Source organism: Tachypleus tridentatus, chromosome 1 (assembly GCF_004210375.1).
Source record: "Tachypleus tridentatus isolate NWPU-2018 chromosome 1, ASM421037v1, whole genome shotgun sequence".
Lineage (NCBI taxonomy): Eukaryota > Metazoa > Arthropoda > Merostomata > Xiphosura > Limulidae > Tachypleus > Tachypleus tridentatus.
In genome coordinates, this window is record NC_134825.1 from 166,500,866 (window position 1) to 166,528,396 (window position 27,531).

Below are 27,531 nucleotides of genomic sequence, written 5' to 3' on the forward strand. Positions count from 1 at the left end.
AACATTATCAGTTATGTTTGAAACACCTATGATTATGTTGTAATTATCAATAGCATAGTACAACATAAAAGGAAGTATGTAAAAAACAGCAAGAACAAACTTTTTGTTTTGAAATAATAATATGTGACAGAGTTAATTACACACGTATTAACTCCTTAAACCCGGGTAGATGCTGACAGTGTCTGGATGAAAATTCTGATTTTATCCATTAGATGGTGACAGCTTCCTGTAACATTTATGCTTCCCTGGCTGAAAACTAATCTAATCCATGATATTATCCACCTTTAATAAATAAACATGAAGTGTCATGAATGTTTTTCCATTTGTTTCGAAACAATATTCAGAGCAACAGCAGAATGCACCAAAAGTTACAGGTTTGAAGTATTAAGTTTTATTTAAAACAAAGTTTGCCTGTAAAGTCATCAGCTATTTTCTGGTCCATATTATTTCTTCTTATCTTGTCTTTGAATTTTCCTCTCTCCCAGTGGCACATTGGTAAGTTTGTAGGCTTATAAGGCTAAAAACTGGGTATCAATACCAATGGTAGATTTCGACTGTTTTCAGTGAGTATTTTATTCATATGGCTCAGTTTGAACAACTTGAAGACCCCAAAAGTTTATAATTTTTAATTATTTTTTTTAAATTGCAAATAATTTGTTGTACATTTACTTATTGACTTATTTACTTATTTTTTGTAAAATATTTTGCCTTGAACTCTGTGATAAAATATTAATTTTATTAGATAAAATATATCTTCTCTACCAGTGACTAAAATGTTGCAAGTTGGAACAAAAATGTGCACATTGTATTAACAACAATGAAAGTAATTACATTGTTTATTGTTTACATGTTTTTTTACTGTTTGTTCTAGAACTACAGATGTTTAATATAAAGCAACATTTGCAACATAAGTTATCATAATCTTTGAGAGTTCCTTCAGTTTTTATCTCTATGGAAAAAATGACAAATAAGAAAAAATAACCATAGCAACCAGATATGGCCTCCATATTTTGAATTATTTCTCTAATAGATACATTTTCTTAAGTTCTTGGTTATGCACCACTTATGACTTTACCAGCCAGTTTAGAACCATTACCTTAAAGAATTTGGGTATGACTCAGGCCTCACTGAGTTAACAACTAATACTTTCCATTTTCTTTTTTGTTTTGAACTAAAGCCTTATGACTAACTTTCAGCTAACAGTGCTTGATATAAATCTTACTAATTAATTCTTCCTGGAACAGGTTTTCAAGAAATGATTTCCATTCCATCTGCAACTCCTTGTACTTCCCATTTGGAGCAGAATTGAGGAAGGAGTATTATAGTATGTAACTCCCTTGGCCCTGACTTGGGGATTTAATTGATATATGTACCAAACTTTGGGATTTAATTGATATCATATTGTACCAAACTTTGAATTCAGAAGAAAGTTGTATCTTTGAAAATATCCTACAAATTTTTTTTTTTTTAACATTAGGCTTAAAACGTTTTTTTGTTAGCAACCAAATACAGAGGTTGAGTATCTTACATTAAAATGATTTTTGAACCTTATCATCCCATTATGGTTCATTTTACCATGTCTGATCATGCTGTATATGATATTTGTGCTCCTTTCATAAGGCTTTTTTTTGTCAAAAGCATACCACTTCTATCTGAAAGTTTTCCATAGCTTATATAATGTACATGGATAACAACTTTACAGTGTCAGTTTTAACTGTCCAGTCCTGTGATTTGATCATTATGTCTTCATGTGGAATTACATGAATACCCATATCCATTTTTAGGTTTTTTGTGATATTTAACAGTTGAAGAAATGTCATGGAAGCAACTTATGTTGCTTTTCCTGTTTGGAAATATTCTGTAGTGATGTGATGTACTGTTCTCTTTGACATATGGATAACTTTTGACAGTCACCTTTGAATTTGTAGATTCTTGGAGGTTACAAGATGCCAACACTTTGCTTACCAGAGTTGGGATATGTCTTGTTGCAGGTCTCTCTCTCTCTCTCTGAATATTCCCCAAGTTATTCATGTTCCTTAGTGTTCTGATGGTATTAATTACAAGTGGTATCATCATTCTAGATGCTCTAAATCCCTGAACTTGAATGCATCTGTGTGATCTGAGTATATGAATATTTTACATTTGTAAGGGTTGTTACAAACCTTTCTCAAAATGATTCATTTTACTGTAGCATCACACCACCTATGAAATGACATATAATTCTTATACATGCCATTTCGGTGCAGTTTTGTATTGACTGTAATTGTTGAGTGACTTGCTAATTTACATACTAAAATTGTCTCCCATTGACTCAGTGGGAAGTTTTTGGGTTTGTACACTAAAAACTGGGTTTCAAACCTGACATGGGCACAGCACAGATAGCCTATTATGTAGCTTTGTGTTTAAACTAAAAACAAACAAACACAAACTTATTAAAATCATTTTAATATAACATACTCAACCATGTATATTTATAACTATTGTAACAGTATACTAACATTTATTTTTTCTTTGTTTTTTTGAATACATAGAATATGGTAGTGATGGTTGGGGATACTAATCATTTTCACCTAAGCCTAATTCCTTATAGTTCCTAAGTTTTGTTGTTATTACAATCTTTATCCCTAATTAACACTTAGCTGTTAATTTGCGTGTAGTAAGTAATCTGCTGGTGTCTTCACAGGATTCCTGAGAATGAACATCATTGGGTTTGACTTGTCCAATTAATTAGATTTTATGATAGAGATACCCAGGTGTACTTGTATCTGTTATAGGTTAGATGCATGTGTGTTATCAGTTCTTTAATCTGTCTCTTTGTGTGTGATACATAGTCCATGATTTTAGGTATTCCACTAAATTATGTAATCTTTTCTTAAAAAGCTACAGTCACATCAGAAGTGATATAGTGTGCTAACCATGAAAACAGTAGTTTTTTGTTCTTTTTTGTATTTTTCCCTCAAAAATAAATGTTAAGAATTTTTAGAAACATCTCTGGAAAAAATGTTCAGCAAAGTATTAGATTTTTTTTTTTAATATTGACTGTGAATATTTGTATTATTTGGTCCACATCAACTTTAGGGTAATTTGAATATGTTAAGGCCATTGAAACAGGTCATTTTCTTAAATTTGTCTTTGGTTCTTCTTTCAGTATATTTACTGGTCCTTTCTTCATGTAGCTCTCTGGTTATTGAAAATACTCAGTATCATAATTTGTTCTTGTTAGCATGTCATATTTCTTAATCTGTTCCCTGTTAACAAGCTTACAAAAAGCTGCTTTTAGATGTAGTAAATGTTTGCCGATTTTTTTTTTTATTATGTCAAATTATTTCTTAAATATTATAACACTAACCTAATTGAAAAGTGTATAGATAGAAGTTCTTGGATTTCACACGTGATTATGTTTTATGAAAAATTGGAGAAAACCCTTAAAAATAATGGTATACTTTTTGTGGGTGTGTTGTTCTTCCGTGACAGAAAATACTGCCTATTATCTTCCAGGATTTATTTTTCTGGATACTTTTCTGTGGTATGTATGAGACCTTAGATGAGCATAAACATTGTAATGTCCCAAGATTAATATACAATACCTTTTCTCTCAATTTTAATATAACAGATGAGATATATTTTTATCCTCTAGTGGGTCAGTGGGTGTTACACACTTACCAGTGCTAAAACCTAGGATACAATTACATATGAACATAGTAAAGATAGCCCATCTTTTGTAGTTTTTTGCTAATAAAAACAACCTTTTTTTTATATAGTTCCAAAAAGGCTTTGCTTACCCTGATCCAGAGTACCTTCACCTACAAGTTTTCTTCCTTTGCAGAAACTTTTTTTTTTTCCAGTAACCAAAATGCAACAGTGGAGAGAATGGTTTCTAATCGTAGTAGAAGTGTTTTTAAATTTTTCTTTGGTGGACACTAATTTTCCAGTGATCACATATAACAGTAGGGAGCATTGCTTTATTAATATTGTAATTATAATTTCTTTCATTTGCAGACAACAGTTTTCCAATGGCTAGCTCACAGCTGTTGAGAGGATTGCAAAAAAATGTTTAATTGTATGCTAGTGGAGTATTCCACTCATGATTCCTTTATTCCTATCTTTTGCTTTTATATTGCAACTCTTTTATTTATCTTTTACATCTGAGTGTCAGTGTTTCTGCATTGAGCTTCTCTGTAAGCAAGGATAGATTAATCATCCTACTGGTGGTGGTCTTGACTTTTTACATGCTCCAATTGATTAGTGTGCATTAGAAATGCTTGCCTTGAAATCTTGTCTCTGGCCAATAATTATGCCAAAAGGAAGCGTTAGGTTTTAGCAGAAAAGAGGTTAATAAAAATATTGTGATGCTTATACAAAATTATATGGAAAGTTGATTACTCTTTCATGTGTAACAGCACAATGCGTACTCCTTTTTTATATGAGAGTAGATGTTGTTTGATACAATGTTGTTCATGATTAAAAATAAACCATCTGCATCAAATAAGAGACAAAAGAAACAACAACTGCTGAGTAGGTTTACTTGTGGTGATGACACTACTGTGATATTGACCATGAAAGGTTACAGTTACAGGTTTTATGGTGACATAAAAGCATACATTTCATAGTATGTTTCAAAGTGTCCCACAAATCTTCACTATATGCTCTTCAAACATTTCATTTATGGAGTCAAAAGTGGCAAATTCTTGCTTCCCTGCTATAGTCATGGATTATATTAAAAGAAAAAAAATTTAACACCTTTCATAGTAGTCTGTGGTTAAATTTCCAGTAAACAAGTTGAGAAACAATTGAGAACAAAACTAAGTAAGGTCACCCTCCCATGATATGGTGGAGGTATATAACTTGTCATTTTACCTCACATTGTGAGGTATATACCTCCACATTGTAAAATCAGACCTATGTTGTTCACAGTGCAGTTAGATCCACCCCAGAAGAATATGGCAAATCCTTTGTAAGTATTGTCTTTTCAAGCTGTTAAGTTTATGAGAGCTGACAAAGTTGTGTATATAATCTTAGTAGTTAATATTTACAAACAGCAAGACCAAGCCTTTGATGAAATAAAACATTTTTGAAACAAGCAAGCCTTAAACAAAAATGATATGTACCAAAAAACGTTCTCAGGACACAGACTATGATGTGAGGTGTAAAGTGTGTTCCCACTAGTGGCTACTGAAAACTTAAGATCCACATAGTGGGGGTGATACACAGGCTACCAGTCTTAGTCTCTGTTCATATGTAAGGAAAAATAATAGAAGAGTAAAATAAGAAAAATAAAACGAGATAAGAGAGTAAGATGTGGGTGCTTGAGCCCACACTGTTCCAAACCTACATCATCCTTCACTGCCAGCAGATTGTTGTGGGAAGGTAATTCCTCTTAGAAGAAAAGAAATGAAAAATAAATTTAAAAACAAACAACCTACCATTGGGCAGTGACTAGAAAAACCTATTTCTTGTTGGCATTGCATTATTCATTTGGTAGTAAAAGTTCAATTTAATAAGGTAATATTAGTAGCACAGCAAAACAAAATTGTACTAGATCAAAATATCTGAAGCTTTTGGCTAAAAATAGATTGTGTCCAAAGTTAAATGGTTGAGTTTTATCCAATGACAATGTACTTGTTATCTGTTGTTTACCTTTCAGATAAGACTTAAATTCTTTTTACTTTATACATACAACTTTCTTTTTTCAACTTTTCATAAATTTTCATACCTCATTCCTGATATATGTATGTATGTATTAGTAGCTTTCGCAATGGTTGACACAGACATCACACACATTACCAACACTTATTTTAAGTTTAACTCATGACCAAAACAACTATTTTTCTCATATGTAAAGTATCGGAATAATTCTTTGTTCATAGTAGACTGCAGCAAGTAAATTCGTATTTGAGTGTTTGTAGAGATGTGTTCAGACTGTTTGATTTGGGATGGTTTATCATTTGTGCATCAAGTAAATCATTTGATATGCTTGCTATCTAGGTCAGCAATGTAGTTATTGTTATATTCAAATTCAGATCATGTTATTGTTTGGTTAGGTCAGTAACATAATATTTTTTTGTATAAAGGTTATCATAATTGCTTACTATACATTGTGTTAAGATGATTGTTTTAAATTACTGTGTTAAAGTAGTATGTTGAAATGCTTTTGTGTTGTTTTATGTGAATGTACTTTCTAAGAGTGATTAAAACTTGTTAACTGTGTAATAACTTCAGTGAAAATATTGTCTATAGGCCTAACATAAAAAGTGCACAATAAATTATATTTTTTCATAAAAGTTTAAAACTAAATTGTTTTTATCTGAAAATACTTTTCTAAGAATGGTGAAAACTCCAGTAACTATGTGGCCTGTGTGTGTGGCAAATTAAATAACAAAATAATGCTTGTGAAAAATTGTGGTTGGGCATGAATTATACAAGGTACATTAATTGAAATGAAATCCTTTTCAGTAAAGTAAACTTTAAAACCAGAGTTATTTTATTTGAATGTACTTTTCTGTAATAGTCAACTTGGAAGTGTGCACTACACAATCACTGCAGTATCTACCATATGAAATGAAATATTCCTAAAAATAGCATGTTAAACATGATGTATAAGGTATGCTGTATAATTTAAATCATTTTAATTAAAATAAACTGAAACCAGAATGATCTATGGAGAAGGTAGGGACACATACAAACATATTTCACGTGGACTTGTTGTGTTGAGTCACTATAGTTTGAAGATGTTTCATTTAGGTGTGCATATTATGTAAAAAACAAATCGTAACCATTTGTGTAACAAATTACTGTATTCAACATAGTTGAAGGGGAAATATTGCCTGCAAAAATGTGGAGGTATATAATTGAATTAAAAAATTTCAGAATGGATGAAATCTTGGAAGTTTGTGACAAGTACATTGAAATTCAAGAGGTATTTCAGTAGTGTTTTTCAGCACTAAAAATGATGTGAATATTTGGTTGTGTGAGCTTTGTATTAAATGATTCCTTTTCTCTCTTTTTTTTTGAAAGCGTTTTATGCAATTTACTTGGAAACTTTCTCAGTCCAAGACTTAGAGCAGAAGCTGAAAGATGTTTTCAGGCTTCAGAAAGAGACTGTGAATGGAATATATATGACAGGCCCTTCAGGGATTTATTTTTATGTCACAGATAAGGTAAGGAAAAGAAACTGCAGAATCCTTCAGATTTTATAATTCTGGTAATTTATATGTAGAGAGAGGGAGAGTTTTTTTTTTTAAATAAAGTTTATCTTTGTTATTACCAATACACATACAGATTGTACCAACAGTTTTCAGAATGGTGGTATTACTTCTCACCCATAGTTACCTCATCTCTAAGTTGCATTGTAAGCATTTATTTTTTTTCACTAATAGCACACCAGTCTATTATAACCCTTTGTTTTCACACCATTTCAGAATGTACACATCATGTGACTACTTTCCTCCAATTATACTTCACCACCTATACTAGTGCAGATAGCTCCCTATACTATTCTAGCACAATTCTCATTTTTTCAGTTGGCATTAATATATATAGACACGTGAATTCAACTTTTATGGTGGTGGATAACTAAGTTTTCACCAGTTTTGAAGCTGCTAATATCACTACACCTTTTCAAAGTAAGTTTAAAATATCTACTGAGGAAGTTCAAGCTTTAATTTATAGGAAGTTGGACACTTTTGCTCAGCAGTTGGTTCATTCTCTCTTTCCTCTTGAACAAGCTTCTGAGGAAAAATTTATTCACATGAAGATAATTTGGACTCTATTTTTCTGGCCCTAGTTTTTTGTGGTCAATTACATAATGCAGACAGTGAGAAAATTTTGCCAACCTTACCATTCCTATACCTTGTTAATCAAATGATTAAATCTTTCACTTGGTTCTTCTCTTACCTTGTTGTGTGAAGAACATTGTTCTGATTATTATTTTTTCCTCCTTCACCCAATGTCCAAGTTCATACCATTTTGCTGATTAGTGGGTGTCAGACGTGGATATGTACCATTTTCTCTGATTGATAGACCAATACTTTTTGGCATTCAAGTGGGCCAAGAATCCCCATTTGAATTTCCAGTGTATGGAAGCTCTCCACTCCCCATGAGGCTCAAATCTTGAGCTTTGATCCACTTTAACAAATCTCAGTTTTCTAGGATTTGTCTTGCCCTAACTATCCATTTTCAAGCCTTTTGCCAGTTACATGATTAATTTTCTTGTGAACTCATGTGGTCTACTTTAGCCCATCTGTTAGTATATGCACTGTCTCTCAGCACCTGTTTATTCTGTTGTTGAAATTTTCTAAGGAGAGAGGCATTACTGAGGAGATGCATTTCCCACTGTCTTCTTTGATTAATTTTTGTCAGGCCCTATTTCTGTGTGAAACAGTGGGCATGCGTCTTTGAAGTCTACGGTTGAGGTTTGTCTTGTCCAGCTGTACCCACCCAAACTTCACCAATTTGAATTACCCATGCCCCTACTTTCTCTTCCCATCCCTTACCATAGTTCAGGCACAGTTCTCAATCATTTTGCATATCTTAAAAATGTACCTGTAGTTTTCTACGGGTTCTATCTAAGTGTCTTTGTCTTCAGTTAAGGTCTCCTCCCCCCTTTCTTTGTTTCCTTCCCTCCTCCAGAGGGTCATGCCTTATCTAGTTGTTTCATCAAGTTGGTTAAGGATCTCTTACACAAAGGAGCTACCAAACAGGTTGTACCCCCTCCTCCTATCTATTTGTTTTCCTTAAAGAGACTGTAGATTAGAGACCCATCACATATCTTTAGTGGCAAATTCCTTTCTGTAGACAGCATGGTTCACCTTGGAGTCATACATCTCAATTTGATGGATTTTTTTCACCAGCACCCTGGATAACCATATATATTTTCATATCCCCATAGTTTCAGGGTCATATTGTTTTCTTAAATTTACTTGTGAGGACCGTGTCTTTCAGTTTCTATGCACAGCTGTAGGGGGTCTTGTGAATCTTCATTGCAGAAAGGCCTAGCCTTCTCCACTTTGGCTCAGGGATATGGGGTGTGCAGTCACAAAGGCAGTAAAATCACCTTCTTTTATCCATGAATGGTTCTATCTCTTTTGGAGACCTCAACTTTCTTGGAAGTGCTCATTCTCTTTGGTTGGGCACATTTACATTCCCTTCAGTAGATGTTTATTGACCAGTGTAACTTCTTCCATGATTCCTTGGGTCATCCTTCCATCTTCCCTCCTGGGATTGGAGCCAACTTTGCATAGCAACTTGACAAGGAAACAGACATTCCTTTGCCTCATTTCAACACGGCATGGCAAGGTGTTTGAGGCACTCAACTCATAATCCAAGGGTCACGGGTTCAAATCCCCATTACACCAAACATGCTTGCCCTTTCAGCCGTGGGGGCGTTATAATGTGATGATCAATCTCACTATTCATTGGTAAAAGAGTAGCCCAAGAGTTGGCAGTGGATGGTGATGACCAGCTGTCTTTCCTCTAGTCTTGCATTGCAAAATTAGGGACGGCTAACGCAGATAGCCATTGTGTAGCTTTGCACGAAATTCAAAACAAACCAAACCATTTTAACATTCACCTGTCCATAAATGCTTCTTTGGTAGGTTGGGGAAGCTTTCCTCAAATCTATAGAGATTTTGGGTAGTGATCAGTTATGGAAACTATATTCCATGTCAACCTTCTCAACTTTTAGGATGTTTAGCAGGCTGTCTCATTTCCTCCTGCTCCTCAGGGGGAGTTGTAATGGTTGATGCTAACAATTCCACTCTCATCAGCAATATCATCAAGCAAGGAGAAAGTAAATCCTGGTCTCTGTGTTTTCAGACATTCAACTTGTACTGGGCCCACAATTACAATTTAACCATCTCAGCATGTCATGTTTCTGGAATTATGAATCTGGTAACCAACTACTTCTCTTGTTCCAACTAAATTTTACCTACAGGGTGTAATCCCTACATCCTCAAGTATTCATAGATGCTTTTGCCACTCATTAGAATGCAAAACTACCTTATTTTTAGTCTCCTGTTCAACACCCCTCAGCTCTTGGAGGTGGATACATTCAGTCAGAATTGAAAGGATTTTCATCTATATGCCTACACTCCTCTCAGACTAATCTCCAAGGTCATTTCCATCATCTAGACTGCTCCTTGTGTTTTGCTAGTTGCTTTGTATTGGCCAGCTGAGATGTAGTTTCCTCTGCTCTGACTCTCATTGAAACAGCAGTCCCTGCTCTCGTTTCCATATAGGTTGTTCCTTCAACAATTGTAATCCTACTGTTTCACCCAGATATCTCCAAATTTCATTTTGTCTGGTCCCTCACCTCAGCTGTAGGACTTGCTCCTTGTTCAGCATGTTTTCCTACCCACACAGTTCGGCCCTCCTCATTGTCTGTGTACCAGAGACATCGGTCTACCTTCAGACAGTAGTCCTTTTGCTGTGGCTTCCATCCTTTATTTTCTTCTATTCTTCATCTGTCCCAATTTTTTACATTGTTGTTTGACTAGAGTTTGACTGTGTCAGGAGTCATTAGTTATTGGGATGCTCTGTCAAACACCTTTCTTCTTTTCTAATTCCATAAATCTTTTGCTTCCATGATTATTACCATCTGTTTCTGTTCCTTTCACCTTGTTCATCCACCACATTCTGTTGTTCTTTCAGATTTGGATCTCATTATTCATGCTCTGTCTTTTTTTTGAATACATTGATATGTGTTCCTCACACCATTTTTCCTCAAAACCTATTTATTTCTTCTCCTGGCACACAGTGATTGCCATTCTGATGTTTGTCATTAATTTTTTCTGTATATTTTGCCATTCCTCTCTTATCATCCTTCATTCAGATTGGGTCTTCCTTTCTAAAACAGTTGCTGTTCATAAAAGTTGTTTTGCAAAATCCTTATTTATTTTTCACCTGTATTGATGTTCAGGTCCAGATCCCTTTTGTGGCCCTCATTCCTCCTTAATTTTTCTCTCTATCCTTGGTCCTGTCTCTTGTTCCTCACTGGTTTTGTTTGGCAACTCATACAACCAGCATCTTCTGACTTCTCCATGGTAGGTCACCAGCTGCACAATATTTCCTTGCACCAAATATATAACTTAAATGCATCCTTAGCTGTTCAAATCTGTTGTTAGTCTTTGAAAGGAGGATAGTTTCACAATGTGTGCATGTTCTGAAAAGGTGCAAAAAATAAATGGATATATTACTGTTGTGCAATTAGAAAAAAAAGTTTTAACAATACTTAAAGGACATACCAAAGTCGAGAGCTTTGAATGTTAAGACAGGAGTACCTATCAGAAATGTACAATAATCAAAAACTGTTGAATTAAGATACTTTTTCTCACCTACATGGATATATTCAATCCAGTTCATATCATAACTAATAAAAATATTTACATTTCATTATTTTAGCAACACATCAGATATATTGCAACTTAGAGATGTGCTTAAATCATATTGACAGTGTGCATGTGCTTGTCTTTATTAAGTGAGTTAAGTAATTTTTATTATTTTATTTAGTTCAGAAAATTCACAGAAACTTTTCTCTTAATAGGCATTTCAAAGTAACAAGAACTACTTGTAAAATGTACACATTAACTAGTAATTAAAGCCACACATCTGTGTAACGAAACACAATTTATCTCTTGATTTGTGCTCTTTGTGTGGGCATAAATGAAATGAACCTGAATTTCAGATATTTGAGAGAGCTACATGTAATGTACAAGTCTCCTCTTTAGTGTAAAAAAAATTTGACTTATTAAAATTGCTTTTCCACAAGTACCATTACTGTTATCAGTTTTATTTATTAATTATTGAAACTTGTTTCAAGAACTGATGAAAAATCATAAAGGAAGTTCTCGTACGTTAAGAGTGAATCGAGTCAACATATCTAGGGTCAGCATTTATTGCATGAAATGACATTGTTTTTAGCTTAGAACACCAAAGTCAATACCATAACTTTGGTATTAAAATTTATAGGGAGGAGCAGTTCTGTGTTCATGGTATGCATGAAGATGTTTAAAAAATAAAAAATTTGTCCTCAAATATGGAGAAAAGCAAGCGAGTTATCCTCCAACTTGAATAACATATGATGTAAGGGATAGCTCTAACATATTTACATAGGTTTTTATTTGAATGCAGAGATCAACACTCATGTCATTTTGATAAATGAATAAAAATATAGCCCACATCTTAGAAGACAAATTCCCTACGTTATTGAGCTTGATTGATGCAAACTCAAGTTTTAGCTTCATTGAGTCTTTTCTTTTTAAGATAAAGTTTATCATTTTTTAAGCTGTGCCAAAGAAATTTGAGACCCAGCATCCATTAACTCCAGTTTTGTATGGAATATGGCACAGTTAGTTTTAAATATGCTATAAATGAGGATAGTTACACTTATCTTCCATCAGAATGCAAGTTTTTTTATGAACTATAAAAACTAAAGGTGTTGAATGAAACCAAAATTTTTCAGAAAATGTGCAGCATGATTGGAAAAGAAGAACAATTTCAAAGGGTAATTAATAACTTACAGGAATGAAAAATAATTTCTTATATAAACATAATGAAGTAAAAACTGAAACAAGTACACAGATTGGGATTCTTCATAGTTTCAGTTTTGTATACCAAAAAGTAACATGTAAGGTGCTGTAAAATAATTAGCAATTTATGACTGTTAATGTATAATAAAAATATAATTACTTATTTGGACATTCCATATCTTATTCATGTAGTTGTATCACCTTCCATATATAAGCCAAGCTATTGAGTGGATGTCTTTAGAACCAAGAAATACAGCTGGTAACATTGCAAAGTGGCCTAATAATTCAATAGGGTCAATGGTCTAAAAATACCACCCTTTGAGAAACGAGTAGCACACATCCACACATTGCCTTGATAGTTGAGAAAAACTAGTGGAGGACAGAAACTGTACTAATATTGGTTGGGCTTAGTATAGTAATACCTGAACATCTTGGTGTTTATTGCCAATCATCATACTGAGGGCTGGAATGCTAACTTCTAGTTATTTCTTTCTTATTATTGTTTTCATTTTACTTAATTTTTGTAAATAACCACTTTCCTATATCTGGCTACAAACAGCAAAAGATGGTTGAAAATATGAAAAAGTGGGTGATAGGAACCACATCTGCTCTTTTATGTTCTTTTTTTTCTCTCTCTCTCATTTAAACATGTAAAACCAGCAAAGGTGGGATTAAACTAGATACATAACGTACCCTCCAACATAATATGAGCCTTACTTCCACCAGTACCTTAAAAAAAACACAGGACACATTACATTATGGCCCACCTCATGATTTGTGTCCTGGTGTATGATGTTTGGTTTGGATATGTTGTGTAATACTCATGTAATCATTCCTTTTAATGTAAGAGAAAGAGAAAATAATTAAACAGTCATAAAATCAGAAGGAAAAACTGTTAAAAACAACAAATTCAAACCTGTGATAAATGACATTTAAATGAGCAAGAATAATCGAAGTAAAATTAAATTAGACACTGAACAAATCAAAAGGATCCCCAGCATGTACAGACTATAATGTGGGATATAAAATATGCTCTAGGTTTTAGAGGTGACTGTAGATGTAGGACCCACATTGTTGTGAGGATACACTGTCTATCATTCTTAACCTCTGTTAGTTGGCCTCACATGAAGAAATTCATAAAAATAAAATTGTCAAAAGAAATACAAGATAGAAGAGTGAATTGGGTGCTCAAGCCCACAATCTCCCACATCACCCTTCATTGCCTTGAGTTTTGGAAATATCTGACTGGAATGATTATATAAGATGTTTTTACTAGAATATTGTATTTTCATGGTTGAAATATTTTCTACTGTATATAACAAATGAGAAATTAATCTTGCAAGTTAGAAAAAAATATATAATTAGTTATGTTGATAAATGAACATATTTTTCAGGTTGTCCAGAACATGTCCAATGACTCCATATACTATTGTGATACCATAAAAGGTAAGGCTTTTGTTGTTACTCTAGCAATATGAAGCAAGTCCTTTATTATAACTGTGGTATGAGGTAACGTCCTTCTTACTTCACAGATTTGAGGTAAGAACTTTGGTATGACAGTGTTTGAATGAAGTAAGGCATTTTGTTCTTCAAGATATTTATAAGAACACTAGGCAAGGGCTTTGAATTACTGTAGAGTATGAGGTAAGAGAGTTGCTGGGTGTAAAGATATTGGGCCTGTATTGTTATTGTACAACCATAACACCTTCATTATTACTGTATAAATATAACATTTTCAGTGTTATTTTAAAAATATAAGGTAACACCCTCATTGTTATTATAGAAATATAGTATCTAGATTGGTATTGTAGAAATATAAACTAACACCTTTGTGTAACAACTGCATAATTACTGAACATGTATAAGGTAACATCATTGTTATTGTTCAGCTATAAAATAGCACCTTTATTGCTACTATACTGACCTGAGGTAACATCTGTGTTATTTTATATGATATTAGCAGGATTGAATTTTATTACAACTTCAGAGGTATAGCTATGGAACATTGGCAATGCTTTCACAGTCCAAGTCCAGGGCACTAAGGCTGACCTAAGTACATAATATCATTCTGGAATGAGCTAAAATTCTGTTTTTAGCATTTTTAGGTTGAACTAAAATTCTACACAAAGTTTTAAGAATACATTTGCAGATTAAACAATGCTATCAGAAGTTTGACTCCTGTAGTACATGGTAGTAAATGTAAAAAATGTACATGTGATGGTGTGTTCTTGACCTACCCCTTTCAGGCTTTTGGCTAAAATCAAGCAGAGTTTGATGTGTTATTAGCTATTTCTTCCTGTTCTTTGTTTTCTGAGTTGATATGAAGGCCTTGACTTTGATGTCAGTGGAAAAATTCTCATTATCTTTATTAAGGGTACTCTTCTTCTTCAGTGCAACTCACTTTCAGTAATGCTAGACAGATCTTACTGTAGATTCTAGCTGAAACCCAGACTTCAACTGACGAAAGTGCCACCTAGCTGTTTCAGAGTCTTTAGTCTCTTTCACTTCTTTGAATTCATCAACTAACATAATTGTGCAAGGATAACTTTTGTCTGAATACATTTCTCTGACAGAATTTGTTGCACATTGTTGACAGATAACAATTTCGTGTCATCAGATTTCTTGCAAATGTCATTTCCAATCATGTATGTAAGACCATCTGGATCTCCTGAGAGTAACATGATGCATAGAATCCTTAATTCAGCCATGCAGAATGCAAGCAATCAATTTTTCTTGTCGAGAGCACTAAAGCTTGATGCCTTTCATCAAGTTTCTTCATTTTGAAAGTTTGTCACTGTGGATTTGATACCTAAGAACTACAGAAATGAACAGACATCATTCCTGTACCCTGTTGGAGTTCTGCAACAATACCTTGAATGCCATGGTTTTACATTTGAGTTCTTGGATGATCTGTATCATTTCTTCTATGTCACAAAGTCCAATGGATCCTCAAAAGTATCTCTAGACATTTCATCTTCATCACTCTCCAATGGAATAGCGTAATAAATCCTTTCTTTTTTCTTTCTTCGTGCCTTTAATTTGCTCCATAGCTGTTTCTCACCTGCTTTTCATGCCATTTTGACATCTGGATTTAAACAGTTGTATCCACATTGACTTTGAGAATATTTCTCACAAGTATCACACGTGCACATACAAGCAATTTTCTTGTATTAAAGTTGCTTTAACAATACAAGATCAATACACTTACTTGCCCGTTGAGGTGGATTCCTTTAAGTGGTGAGGGGAATTCCCAGAGAAGGTTCTCTACTTTCAGTTTACCTCCTCCAGGATCTAAACATCCATTCATGTGTTTGCAGTGCATGGTGACCTGTGAAGAGGAGGAGAGGATCCTAGTGGTTGAGGGGTCCAACTCCAACACACCACTTTGGCCTTGAATTCCTGTAGACAGGCAGTTTGGGGGTAGCCCCCACCAATCAGTTGTCTGGTCCACTTGGGCTACGGTCAACCAAGTATCAGTGTTGGACGTTCTCATCAGGTGTTGTGGAGGTTGTATCTGATGCTGGTGTTTGGGTATAGTGGTCACGAAATCCTGGCATTGCTGTAGTGTCCTTGTTTGGCATTGAAGTGTGTTCCCTAGTAGGGCTTCATGGTGGGTGGGGTCAGTGGGCACCTAAATGTAGTATCTTTATTATGGATACCCCAATTTTGGAAAAAAATAAATAGAAATGAAAATATTGAAAAAAAAAAACAGATTATCAGAAAATGACCATGCATGAATGACTGTTGTGTAATCAATATTACAGTCAGATTCTTTACCCAGTTTTTAATTATCCAAGAAATCCTTAGAACAGATGCCCCTCTCTTTATTCAAAAGGGAATAGAGGGGCTTGCTGGCTCCCATAATTCAGTAAAGAAGTTGCACTCTGGAGACATTTTAGTGGAAACCTCACCACAACATACCAAATTCCTGTTGAAATCGAAGGCCATTGGGGATATACCCACTGAGGTTACTCCTGATGCAACTTTGAATTCTCCCAGAGGAGTTATTATTGAGAGATTTAAAGAACATTCCTGAGTCAGAGATCCTTGTTGGTTTCTTCAGCCAAGGCATATCTGCAATGTGCCGAATCTCCACTTGCAAAGATGGAATTATGGTGCCTACTAATATTCTGATATTGACATTTGCATCACCACTTCCTCCTGCCATAGTCAAAGCAGGTTATCTGAATTGTAAGGTTTGACCATATATTCCCAACCCTCTCAGATGTTCCCAGTGTTAATGGTTCAGTCATTCAAAAACATTCTGTTGTGGTTCTTTAACATGTGCTTGATGTAGTGGGAAAGACCACAACGCTTACAAGTGCAAACTAGAAACACACTGTGTTAACTGTAGTGGTCCATACCCCTCTTGCCCTGTTTCTTGCCCTAAAGGGGTGGAACAGAAAGAGGTGCAATGTATGAAGACTATAAATAATATATCCTACCCAGAGGCTCAGAAATTTTTCTCCCAAACTCAATCTTGGGCATGTGCTGCTGCACTGCATTCCACTGTCACAGCAAGAGTGCAGACAGATCTTTTCATGCTTCCAGCAAAGTCATTTGTAAAACATATGAAGAATCTTTGCCCTCCATGATTAAAAGAGTTGACGATTCTACATCAACCTCCATCTCTATCCCTGCCACTTCTTTCAGGGACTGCTCGGTTCCACTTCCTTTGGCTTTGGATTCGGATGTTTCCTCAGGTCCACAGTCTTCTACAGCCCTGAAAAGTAAAACAACCATTTGTTCATGCCCTCAGTCACTGGAATCCAGGCCAAGTTCCCTGGAGGTTGAAATACTTCCATCGAATAAAGAAAAAAGGCATGGTCGAAAACAGAAGGGCTCCCTGCCATGTTAATCTCCACATAAATAAAAATGGCCACTCTGATCCAGTGGAACTGTCAGGGATTTTCTCTTAGATATAGATGGCATTAAAGATTTGATTGATTTTTACCATCCCATGTGACTCTCCTTACAGGAAACATTTCTGAAACCTGACAATACAGTCACCTGTCATTCTTTGTACAGAAATGATAGGTTGTGTGATAAACGAGTGCATGGTGGGGTTACACTGCTGGTTTATCAGCATATATCCACCCTGTCCTTGCCACTTGATACACTTTTGGAAGCTGTAGTGCTTCCTTGGGTTGTATCATCACTATTTGTTCTCTCTACCCAGCTCCTTAATAGACCTATGATAATTTAGACCTCAATGCCATCATTGAGCAATTACCATTTCCATTTTTAATCCTGGGGGATTTTAATGGACAATAATCCCCTCTTTGGTGGTACTGATATTGATGGGAAGGGTTGTTCCATAGAGCATATGCTCCTGGATCACAACCTATCTCTCTTCAATACTGGTTCGTATACCTACTTTCATGCATCAAGTCAGTCTTTTACTGCTATTGATCTTACTATCTGTTCCCTTTCACTTTTCTCTTACTTTTCTTGGAGGGTTAACGATAACCCATGGAGCAGTGATCATTTTCCTATAATTTTGAGAGAGACTGGCTGTAGTTGTTGGCAACCAACTCACGTGCCTCAGTGGAAGCTGGACTAGACCAACTGACCCTCTTTCACTGCTCTCTCAGGACTTGATCTTGCCATTATCTGTAAACCATCATTAGACAACTGCATGGTAGCAGTGACTGACTGTATTGTCCAGGCAGCTGCTCAGTGTATTCCTTAACTAAAACCTTGACACATTTCCCACAGTATCCTTGTCCTTGGTGGAATCCTGCCTGCCACATGGCAAGGAAAGCTCAAATATGGGCTTGGGATACCTTTTGTAGGTATCCCACACTTTTAAACCACATTGCATTTCAGTGGGCCTGTGTACGTGCTTGACAAGTCAGATGTCAAAGTCGGAAGGAATCTTGGATTAAGTACATCTTTAGTATCTCTTCTACCACCAGTTCCAAAGTCATATCGGACAAGATTTGAAAGATTATTAGACAGTATGCTTCTGTCCCCCTTTCAATCTTGCTCTCTGATGGCTTGGAAGTTTCTGATGCCTAGAGCATTGCCAATACTCTTGGCAAAAGTGTTTTTCATGCACATAGCCATCAAGACACAGGCAGAGTGATCACCTCTTTCTCTTTGAGCTGATTGTCTGTATGACTATAATTGATCCTTTTCAGTGGTGGAACTCAAGCTTGTTCTCCATTGGTCCAATACATCAGTCAGACCCAACGATTTTCATCATGAGATGCTGTGCCACCTCTCTTTTGCCTCTCTTGCTATTCTTCTGATTGTTCATAACTGGATCTGGCAGGAGAATGTTTTTTCTGTTGCTTGGTGCCATGCTATTGTACTCCCTTTTCCTAAACCTGGGAAGGATCCCAAGATTTCTTTAACCTACCATGCAATTGCTTTGATGAGCTGTCTCTGTAAGACCTTATAAAGGATGGTCAATGCTTGTCTTGTTTGGTTTCTCAAATCAAACAACCTCCTCTCATCCACTCAGTGTGGATTCTGATGACAGTGCTCCACCTGATTCAATATGAAATGTCAGTGAGGGAAGCCTTTCTCAAACAACAACATCTTTCTGTATTTTTTAACCTTTAGAAAGCTTATGGTACAATGTGGAGGTATGATGTCTTGCGAGACCTCTACTCATATGGTTTGCATGGCCATTTGCCCATTTTTATTAAACATTTTTTAATGAACTGGTGATTCCATGTCCATGATGGTTTGACACTGTCCTGATTTTTCCCCCAGGAACTTGGAGTCTCTTAGGGCTGTGTCTTGAATGTCATTATAAAGATTAATGACATCAGTAGACAACTCCCCCCCTACAGTTACGAACTGTCTCTATATCGACCACTTCTACATTTCCTGTCTGTCGTTGAGCACAAGGTTTATTGAATGGTAGGTACAAACTGCCCTTAGTTGTTCACTGAAGTGGACCACAGCAAACGTTTTTGCCTTTTCTTGCTCAAAAAACCATTTACATGCACTTCTGCTGCCAACAAGGTATTCACTCAGATCAAGCTTGTGCTTCCTGTAGTCCCCGAGGCAAAGTTTTTGGGGTTTATCTTTGACTTTAAGCTGACTTTTATTCCACACATCAAGCAGCTTACATATCACGTGTACAAGGGCGCTGAACATCCTCCGTTTCTCTCTTCCACCTCCTGAGGAGCAGATCAATGTTCTGTGCTAAACCTCTCTTGTGCTCTTATTTGATCAAAGCTGGAATGTGGACCTCTGGTCTATAGCCCTGCCAGGACCTTGGCTTTGAAGATGTTGGAGACTTCACCATTAGGGGTTTTGGCTCTGCATAGGGGTCTTCTGCACTTCTCCAGTTCATAGCTTGTACAAAGAGTCCTATGAACCTCCTCTATACATTTGCCATTTGCAAATGTCTTTACTGTATGCTTCAAAACTTTGATCATTACCATAGCATCTTACCTGGGGTTGTGCTTTCTTTCCTCAATGGGCCATGCTCTTTAAGAATAGACAGTCTGTTTTTGTTCCTTTTGGCCTTTGTATTCAAGGGCAGTTGGATGAATTGGGTCTGTTCTTGGATAACATAGCTGTATCTATTGATCAACCCATCCCACTGTGGCTAATTACCATACCAAAATGCGACCTTTCTTTAGTCATTTGAAGAAGGCAGGTACTCCTGATTGGAAGTATCACTTTCTATCTGCCAAACATCTTTCAAATTATCCTTCCATTTCCATTTATATGGATGGTTCCAAATCAGGTGACTCTGGGGGTTTTGCCATGGTTTGTTGTGATTTGGTTGTGTTGCACACAGAATCCCCTTTACAGTTTCTGTGTTCACTGCCAAATTGTATACCATTTTTCTTGCTCTGAATCGCATACAAACTATGCAGTACACAAACTGTACTATTTATAATGGCTCACTTAGCTCTATTGGCCCTAGAATTACTTCATACTCTCAACCTGCTCTTATCAATATTCAAACCTGATTGTACCCGTTTCTCTCTGTCATCTCTTCAATCCAGTATTTCTGGATACTAGGCCATGTCAGTATTCACAGGAATGAGCTCGCTGACATTGCAGCTAAATCTGTATGCTCTCGTACTATCACTGCTGTGCCTGTCCCATACATGGATTATGGTCCTATATTCAAGGTTTTGCTCTGTGCCAATTGGCTGTCAACTTGGAGAAAGCATCATGATAACCTTTTTCCAGATCAAACCTCTATTGCACTTTGGCCAGCTTGCTTCTCTGAGGATTGGAAGTAGGAGGTTGTTCTGGGTAGTCTACACATTGGTCACACTTTTTTAACTCATCTCTTTCTTTTATCTGGTACTGACACACCAATGTGTGGTCTGTGTGACACCCAGGTCACAATAGCTCACATTTTACCGTCATGCTGGCATTGTGATGGAAAGCAATGACACCATATTAAACATATTTTTACCATGGGTTCCGTCACCCTTGACATTGGATAGTGTCGTTGGCAAAAGTAACACCGTCCATCTCAGTTGTGTTTCTAAATTTTTGAGGACCATTGGTCTTTTTAAATATTTAAAATTTTAATTTGAAAATTAGACTATGTTTTAGTACAATCCCTTTAGTACATATTTTAATGATTTTACCTTTTTACAGGTTGTTTGGTGCAGATAGCCCAATTGCTTTGCACCAATAAATGCTAAACAACCAACTACACTTCCTTACTGAATGTTGATAGGTATATCGATATCTGTTTTGTGGCCAATCATGGATCCTGTTTTCACAAAGGGTGTGGCAATTGCCCATTTTTTATCCAATCAGGTTTTGGTGAAAGTGTTAGTCAATAAACAAAGAATTCAAAATGACTTAAATTAGGTTCTGCAAAGTCCTGGGTGCCTGGGAGAACTGTTGAAATCCAAATAAATTAAATGAGTTCAGATTCATAATGTTGCACTTAGTACTTGCCATTGTATCTGATTTTTCTGTAATAAAGTAGGTTAGATTCCAGATAATGTTAAGTGCATAAAAGTTTAAACAAAACTTAACATTTGCTGTGCTGCTATACAGAAGTGAATGTTGAAGGAATTGATATATTTAAAGTTTTTTCTTTTTCTCTGCTTTCAGATCATTCATCTACAGGATATGACATATACCTTAAACCTCAGCAATAAGTGCCCTGCATTATTTGTCCCGTACATGAAATTATCACCATCAAAGTCATTATTTGTTTGATGTATAAAGGAGAGGTCTCAACTTTTAATCTATTTACAAAGATGGATTTTTTGTAATGGAAAATCATCAAGAAAAGATGAATTCAGTTTCAAAGTAAAGCCATTTCTCAAAGAGCACTTGTTATTTGAGTCTACCCCATGACAGGTTTTAAAAGATTTTAACAGAACATTTGTATTTTCATTACTCTTTTCATTGTTAAGTTTTTCACTTAAGGCAAAGTTTACTGTTGTTAACTACCTACTAAATTGTTACATTCGAATACTTTGAAACCTACTATTTTAAAATATTTGTCCTTGGTATGACCATGTTGAAGTTTTCACATGACTTTTAGGTATTTCAAATGCATGAATATGATGCATTTTTTGATGTGTGGTTATCATACAGCTGCTTTCTAATGTACAATAGGTTTGATGTCTGTTTCATATGTTTAACATGTGACTTACATACCTGTCACATGTTACTGAACCATATTTCAGATGACATTTCATAAATGTCATAGATAATTATCTTGCATGCTTAACAGGTGATCATGATATCCGTTGCATATTATTGTAATGTATGATTCAGATATGGTATTCTGTTGTGTGGTACCACATGTCTGCATTACGCACATTCCAGGTGTGATTAACATGGAACACTGAAGTAAAATGAAACGTGTATATATAAATTATGCTTCAGTGACACAGCTTGAACAGAATGGTAATGATAAAAGAACAAAATTTTATTAAGATTAAACTTTAACTTCTCTTTGTCCACAAGGAGAAAAAGGAATGGTTGATATCAGCCTAAAAGCATTAGGTGTCAAAGTTTCTGTATTCCTACTTCATTCGAAGACTCGTATCTGTGTGATGACAAGGAGATTATTTTTCAACATAGTTTTTTTGAGTCAGTGGATATCCAATATCTTTCTATGATTAATCTTCAGTCTAACTGAAAGGTTTAAGTGATAGTAAATATAGTTGTTGAACAGGTATAGACATAAATGACATTATTTTTTCACACCAATACTTTCTCTTTATTATCAACATAATGATGTGTACATACGTGTATGAAGAAGTACAAGTCAGAACTATTTGTTTCCAGGCAATAATTTCTTTCTTTGCTTTGAGAATATGTAAAATTCACTGCAGTAATACATACATTCAGAACCTACTATATTTATATTGGGATAGAAGGTTGTAACTTTGTGCTTGTTCAAACACTATGAAATACAACTTGATTTTCAAGTGTTTACTATCATTAAGTGAATAGTTTTGCTTTCTTAATTAATCTATAATAGTTTTTTTAGTTGTAATTTACATGTTAAGTAGGTCTGTAAATTGTGCCTTCATGAAATAAGAACTATGTTATTAAAAGTTAACTTACTAATCTTCCTTTACCTAAGTATGACAACACATTTTATCACTAACTAATCTTCCTTTACCTAAGTATGACAACACACACATTTTATCGCTAACTAATCTTCCTTTACCTAAGTATAACAACATACACATTTTATCACTAACTAATCTTCCTTTACCTAAGTATGACAACACACACATTTTATCACTAACTAATCTTCCTTTACCTAAGTATAACAACACACACATTTTATCACTAACTAATCTTACTTTACCTAAGTATGACAACACACACATTTTATCACTAACTAATCTTCCTTTACCTAATTATGACAACACACACATTTTATCACTAACTAATCTTCCTTTACCTAAGTATGACAACACACACATTTTATCACTAACTAATCTTCCTTTACCTAAGTATGACAACACACACATTTTATCACTAACTAATCTTCCTTTACCTAAGTATGACAACACACACATTTTATCACTAACTAATCTTCCTTTACCTAAGTATAACAACACACACATTTTATCACTAACTAATCTTCCTTACCTAATCACTAACTAATCTTCCTTTACCTAAGTATGACAACACACACATTTTATCACTAACTAATCTTCCTTTACCTAAGTATGACAACACACACATTTTATCACTAACTAATCTTCCTTTACCTAAGTATGACAACAACACACATTTTATCACTAACTAATCTTCCTTTACCTAAGTATGACAACACACACATTTTATCACTAACTAATCTTCCTTTACCTAAGTATGACAACACACACATTTTATCACTAACTAATCTTCCTTTACCTAAGTATGACAACACACACTTTTTATCACTAACTAATCTTCCTTTACCTAAGTATGACAACACACACATTTTATCACTAACTAATCTTCCTTTACCTAAGTATGACAACACACACATTTTATCACTAACTAATCTTCCTTTACCTAAGTATGACAACACAAACATTTTATCACTAACTAATCTTCCTTTACCTAAGTATGACAACACACACATTTTATCACTATCTAATCTTCCTTTACCTAAGTATGACAACACACACATTTTATCACTATCTAATCTTCCTTTACCTAAGTATGACAACACACACATTTTATCACTAACTAATCTTCCTTTACCTAAGTATGACAACACACATTTTATCACTAACTAATCTTCCTTTACCTAAGTATGACAACACACACATTTTATCACTAACTAATCTTCCTTTACCTAAGTATGACAACACACACATTTTATCACTAACTAATCTTCCTTTACCTAAGTATGACAACACACACATTTTATCACTAACTAATCTTCCTTTACCTAAGTATGACAACATACACATTTTATCACTAACTAATCTTCCTTTACCTAAGTATGACAACACACACATTTTATCACTAACTAATCTTCCTTTACCTAAGTATGACAACACACACACATTTTATCACTAACTAATCTTCCTTTACCTAAATATGACCACACACATTTTATCACTAACTAATCTTCCTTTACCTAAGTATGACAACACACACATTTTATCACTAACTAATCTTCCTTTACCTAAGTATGACAACATACACATTTTATCACTAACTAATCTTCCTTTACCTAAGTGTGACAACACACACATTTTATCACTAACTAATCTTCCTTTACCTAAGTATGACAACATACACATTTTATCACTAACTAATCTTCCTTTACCTAAGTATGACAACACACACATTTTATCACTAATCTTCCTTTACCTAAGTATGACAACACACACATTTTATCACTAACTAATCTTCCTTTACCTAAGTATGACAACACACACATTTTATCACTAACTAATCTTCCTTTACCTAAGTATGACAACATACACATTTTATCACTAACTAATCTTCCTTTACCTAAGTATGACAACATACACATTTTATCACTAACTAATCTTCCTTTACCTAAGTATGACAACACATTTTATCACTAACTAATCTTCCTTTACCTAAGTATGACAACACACACATTTTATCACTAACTAATCTTCCTTTACCTAAGTATGACAACACATTTTATCACTAACTAATCTTCCTTTACCTAAGTATGACAACACACACATTTTATCACTAACTAATCTTCCTTTACCTAAGTATGACAACACACATTTTATCACTAACTAATCTTCCTTTACCTAAGTATGACAACACACATTTTATCACTAACTAATCTTCCTTTACCTAAGTATGACAACACACACATTTTATCACTAACTAATCTTCCTTTTACCTAAGTATGACAACACACACACACTAATTTTCTTCACTAACTAATCTTCCTTTACCTAAGTATGACAACACACACACATTTTATCACTAACTAATCTTCCTTTACCTAAGTATGACAACACACACATTTTATCACTAACTAATCTTCCTTTACCTAAGTATGACAACACACACATTTTATCACTAACTAATCTTCCTTTACCTAAGTATGACAACACACACATTTTATCACTAACTAATCTTCCTTTACCTAAGTATGACAACACACACATTTTATCACTAACTAATCTTCCTTTACCTAAGTATGACAACACACACATTTTATCACTAACTAATCTTCCTTTACCTAAGTATGACAACACACACATTTTATCACTAACTAATCTTCCTTTACCTAAGTATGACAACATACACATTTTATCACTAACTAATCTTCCTTTACCTAAGTATGACAACATACACATTTTATCACTAACTAATCTTCCTTTACCTAAGTTGACAACATACACTAACTAATGACCTTTACCTAAGTATGACAACACATTTTATCACTAACTAATCTTCCTTTACCTAAGTATGACAACACACACATTTTATCACTAACTAATCTTCCTTTACCTAAGTATGACAACACATTTTATCACTAACTAATCTTCCTTTACCTAAGTATAACAACACACACATGTTATCACTAACTAATCTTCCTTTACCTAAGTATAACAACACACACATTTTATCACTAACTAATCTTCCTTTACCTAAGTATAACAACACATTTTATCACTAACTAATCTTCCTTTACCTAAGTATGACAACACATTTTATCACTCAGACAAACAATTTTTCTTTCAGAGAATGTTTGTTTTAAAGTATTTCACTAACCTAAATAATGTTTTAGTTATTCTTAACCATTTAAATAAAACACACCTCTGACAAGTTTAGAATGTTTTAAACTATTTTCTTTGCTAGGAGACATTAATAATCTTTTTATACTGTTTAAAATAAAATTTTGTTCGTAATTCTCAGTGCTCAAGCAGAAGTAAATCACAGCATTAAACATTTTCTGAATATTTTTTCTCCTCCAGCAAAGTTTAGTTGAAAAATAAACGTTCATAGCATTGTTAATTTATTTCATTTATTTTTATTTGAATTCTGCAGCTATAACTGGTGCACCTTTAATAGTCCATACTTGAATCAATTGAAATAAATTGAAAATTTTCATATTGAAGCTGCTTCAATGTTAATCTTTCCTTCTGCACTGTGACCAGCATTGCCTGTATTCCTTGAAAAACTCGTGTTCTAATGTTCAACACAATTACTTATTTCTGAGAGCTGTACATATTCAAACTGACTACTATAGGTGTTTGGTGTTTCTGTTACTAGGTTCATTTACATTTCAGAAAGTGACTTCCACTTGGTTATTTTTATTTTCAGTAACAAGTTAACTTCTTAGCATGCCTCATGTTTATGTAACAATGTTGAACTTCTTATTACTGAATGTTTTATAGAAAGTTACTGAGTGCATAAACATTCCCGTGTTAGAACCATTTAAACTTCAACAATTACCGACTTTCATAAATGTTCATATGTTACTGGATAACACACATCATATATATCATGGGGTATACAACATGTGGAGTTTAAATAGCTGTTTGAATGAGTAAACAAAATGGTTAGTTTCCAAGATAAGTAATATTGGTTCTAAGTAAGATTTTCCACTTATTGTGACTAGAACCTGTCATTTTTCCTATAGCTGAAAAGATAGTTATTACCTTTCCTTCTTGGAAGAATACAAATTTCTTGCATGACCTCGTAGCTAAAACATTGTTTTTGATGCAAGAATATATGCAACATTTCCTTGATCAGCATGACTAATGTCAGTGTGTATTTTCTCATATTGCAAAAATACATTTAACCAATTCTCTCTAGCTCTTGACATCTTTTGTCTGGCTGAAAATTTTTCTTCAATTTTTTGTTACTGTACTTTTGTTCTGGCTCTAGTGCTTTGTAACTTTTCAAACTTAAATTCAAAATGTCTTCTCCCTCTGTTTGGAGAACATATGACCTTTTGCTTTCTGTATAAATGTTTATTTAATATTTCTTTCAGAATGTCTGTTGCCTCAAACTCAATATTGAAACGTTTAGTTCCAATGATTCATTCGTTATTCTAAAGGCTTATAATGCTAGTGCACAGTGCAGATGTGCA

The 27,531-nt window shown here is 34.5% G+C and overlaps 1 protein-coding gene across 4 annotated transcripts in view; it reads left to right on the top strand.

Moving 5' to 3' along the window:
- The window catches only part of LOC143229840 (transcription factor CP2-like), a 77,070-nt gene extending 53,490 nt beyond the window's left edge, over positions 1–23,580 (top strand). For 3 of the 4 annotated variants that reach the window (XM_076462686.1, XM_076462663.1, XM_076462672.1), the window contains 3 exons: positions 7,015–7,157; positions 13,919–13,970; positions 21,579–23,580. In XM_076462686.1, coding sequence (XP_076318801.1) covers positions 7,015–7,157; positions 13,919–13,970; positions 21,579–21,625 — 242 coding nt within the window. In that variant the 3' untranslated portion in view covers positions 21,626–23,580. Of the gene's footprint in view, positions 1–1,244; positions 1,325–7,014; positions 7,158–13,918; positions 13,971–21,578 lie in introns of those variants that run through there. The other variant, XM_076462678.1, reaches the window with a different exon arrangement.
- The last annotated feature ends 3,951 nt before the right edge of the window (positions 23,581–27,531 follow it).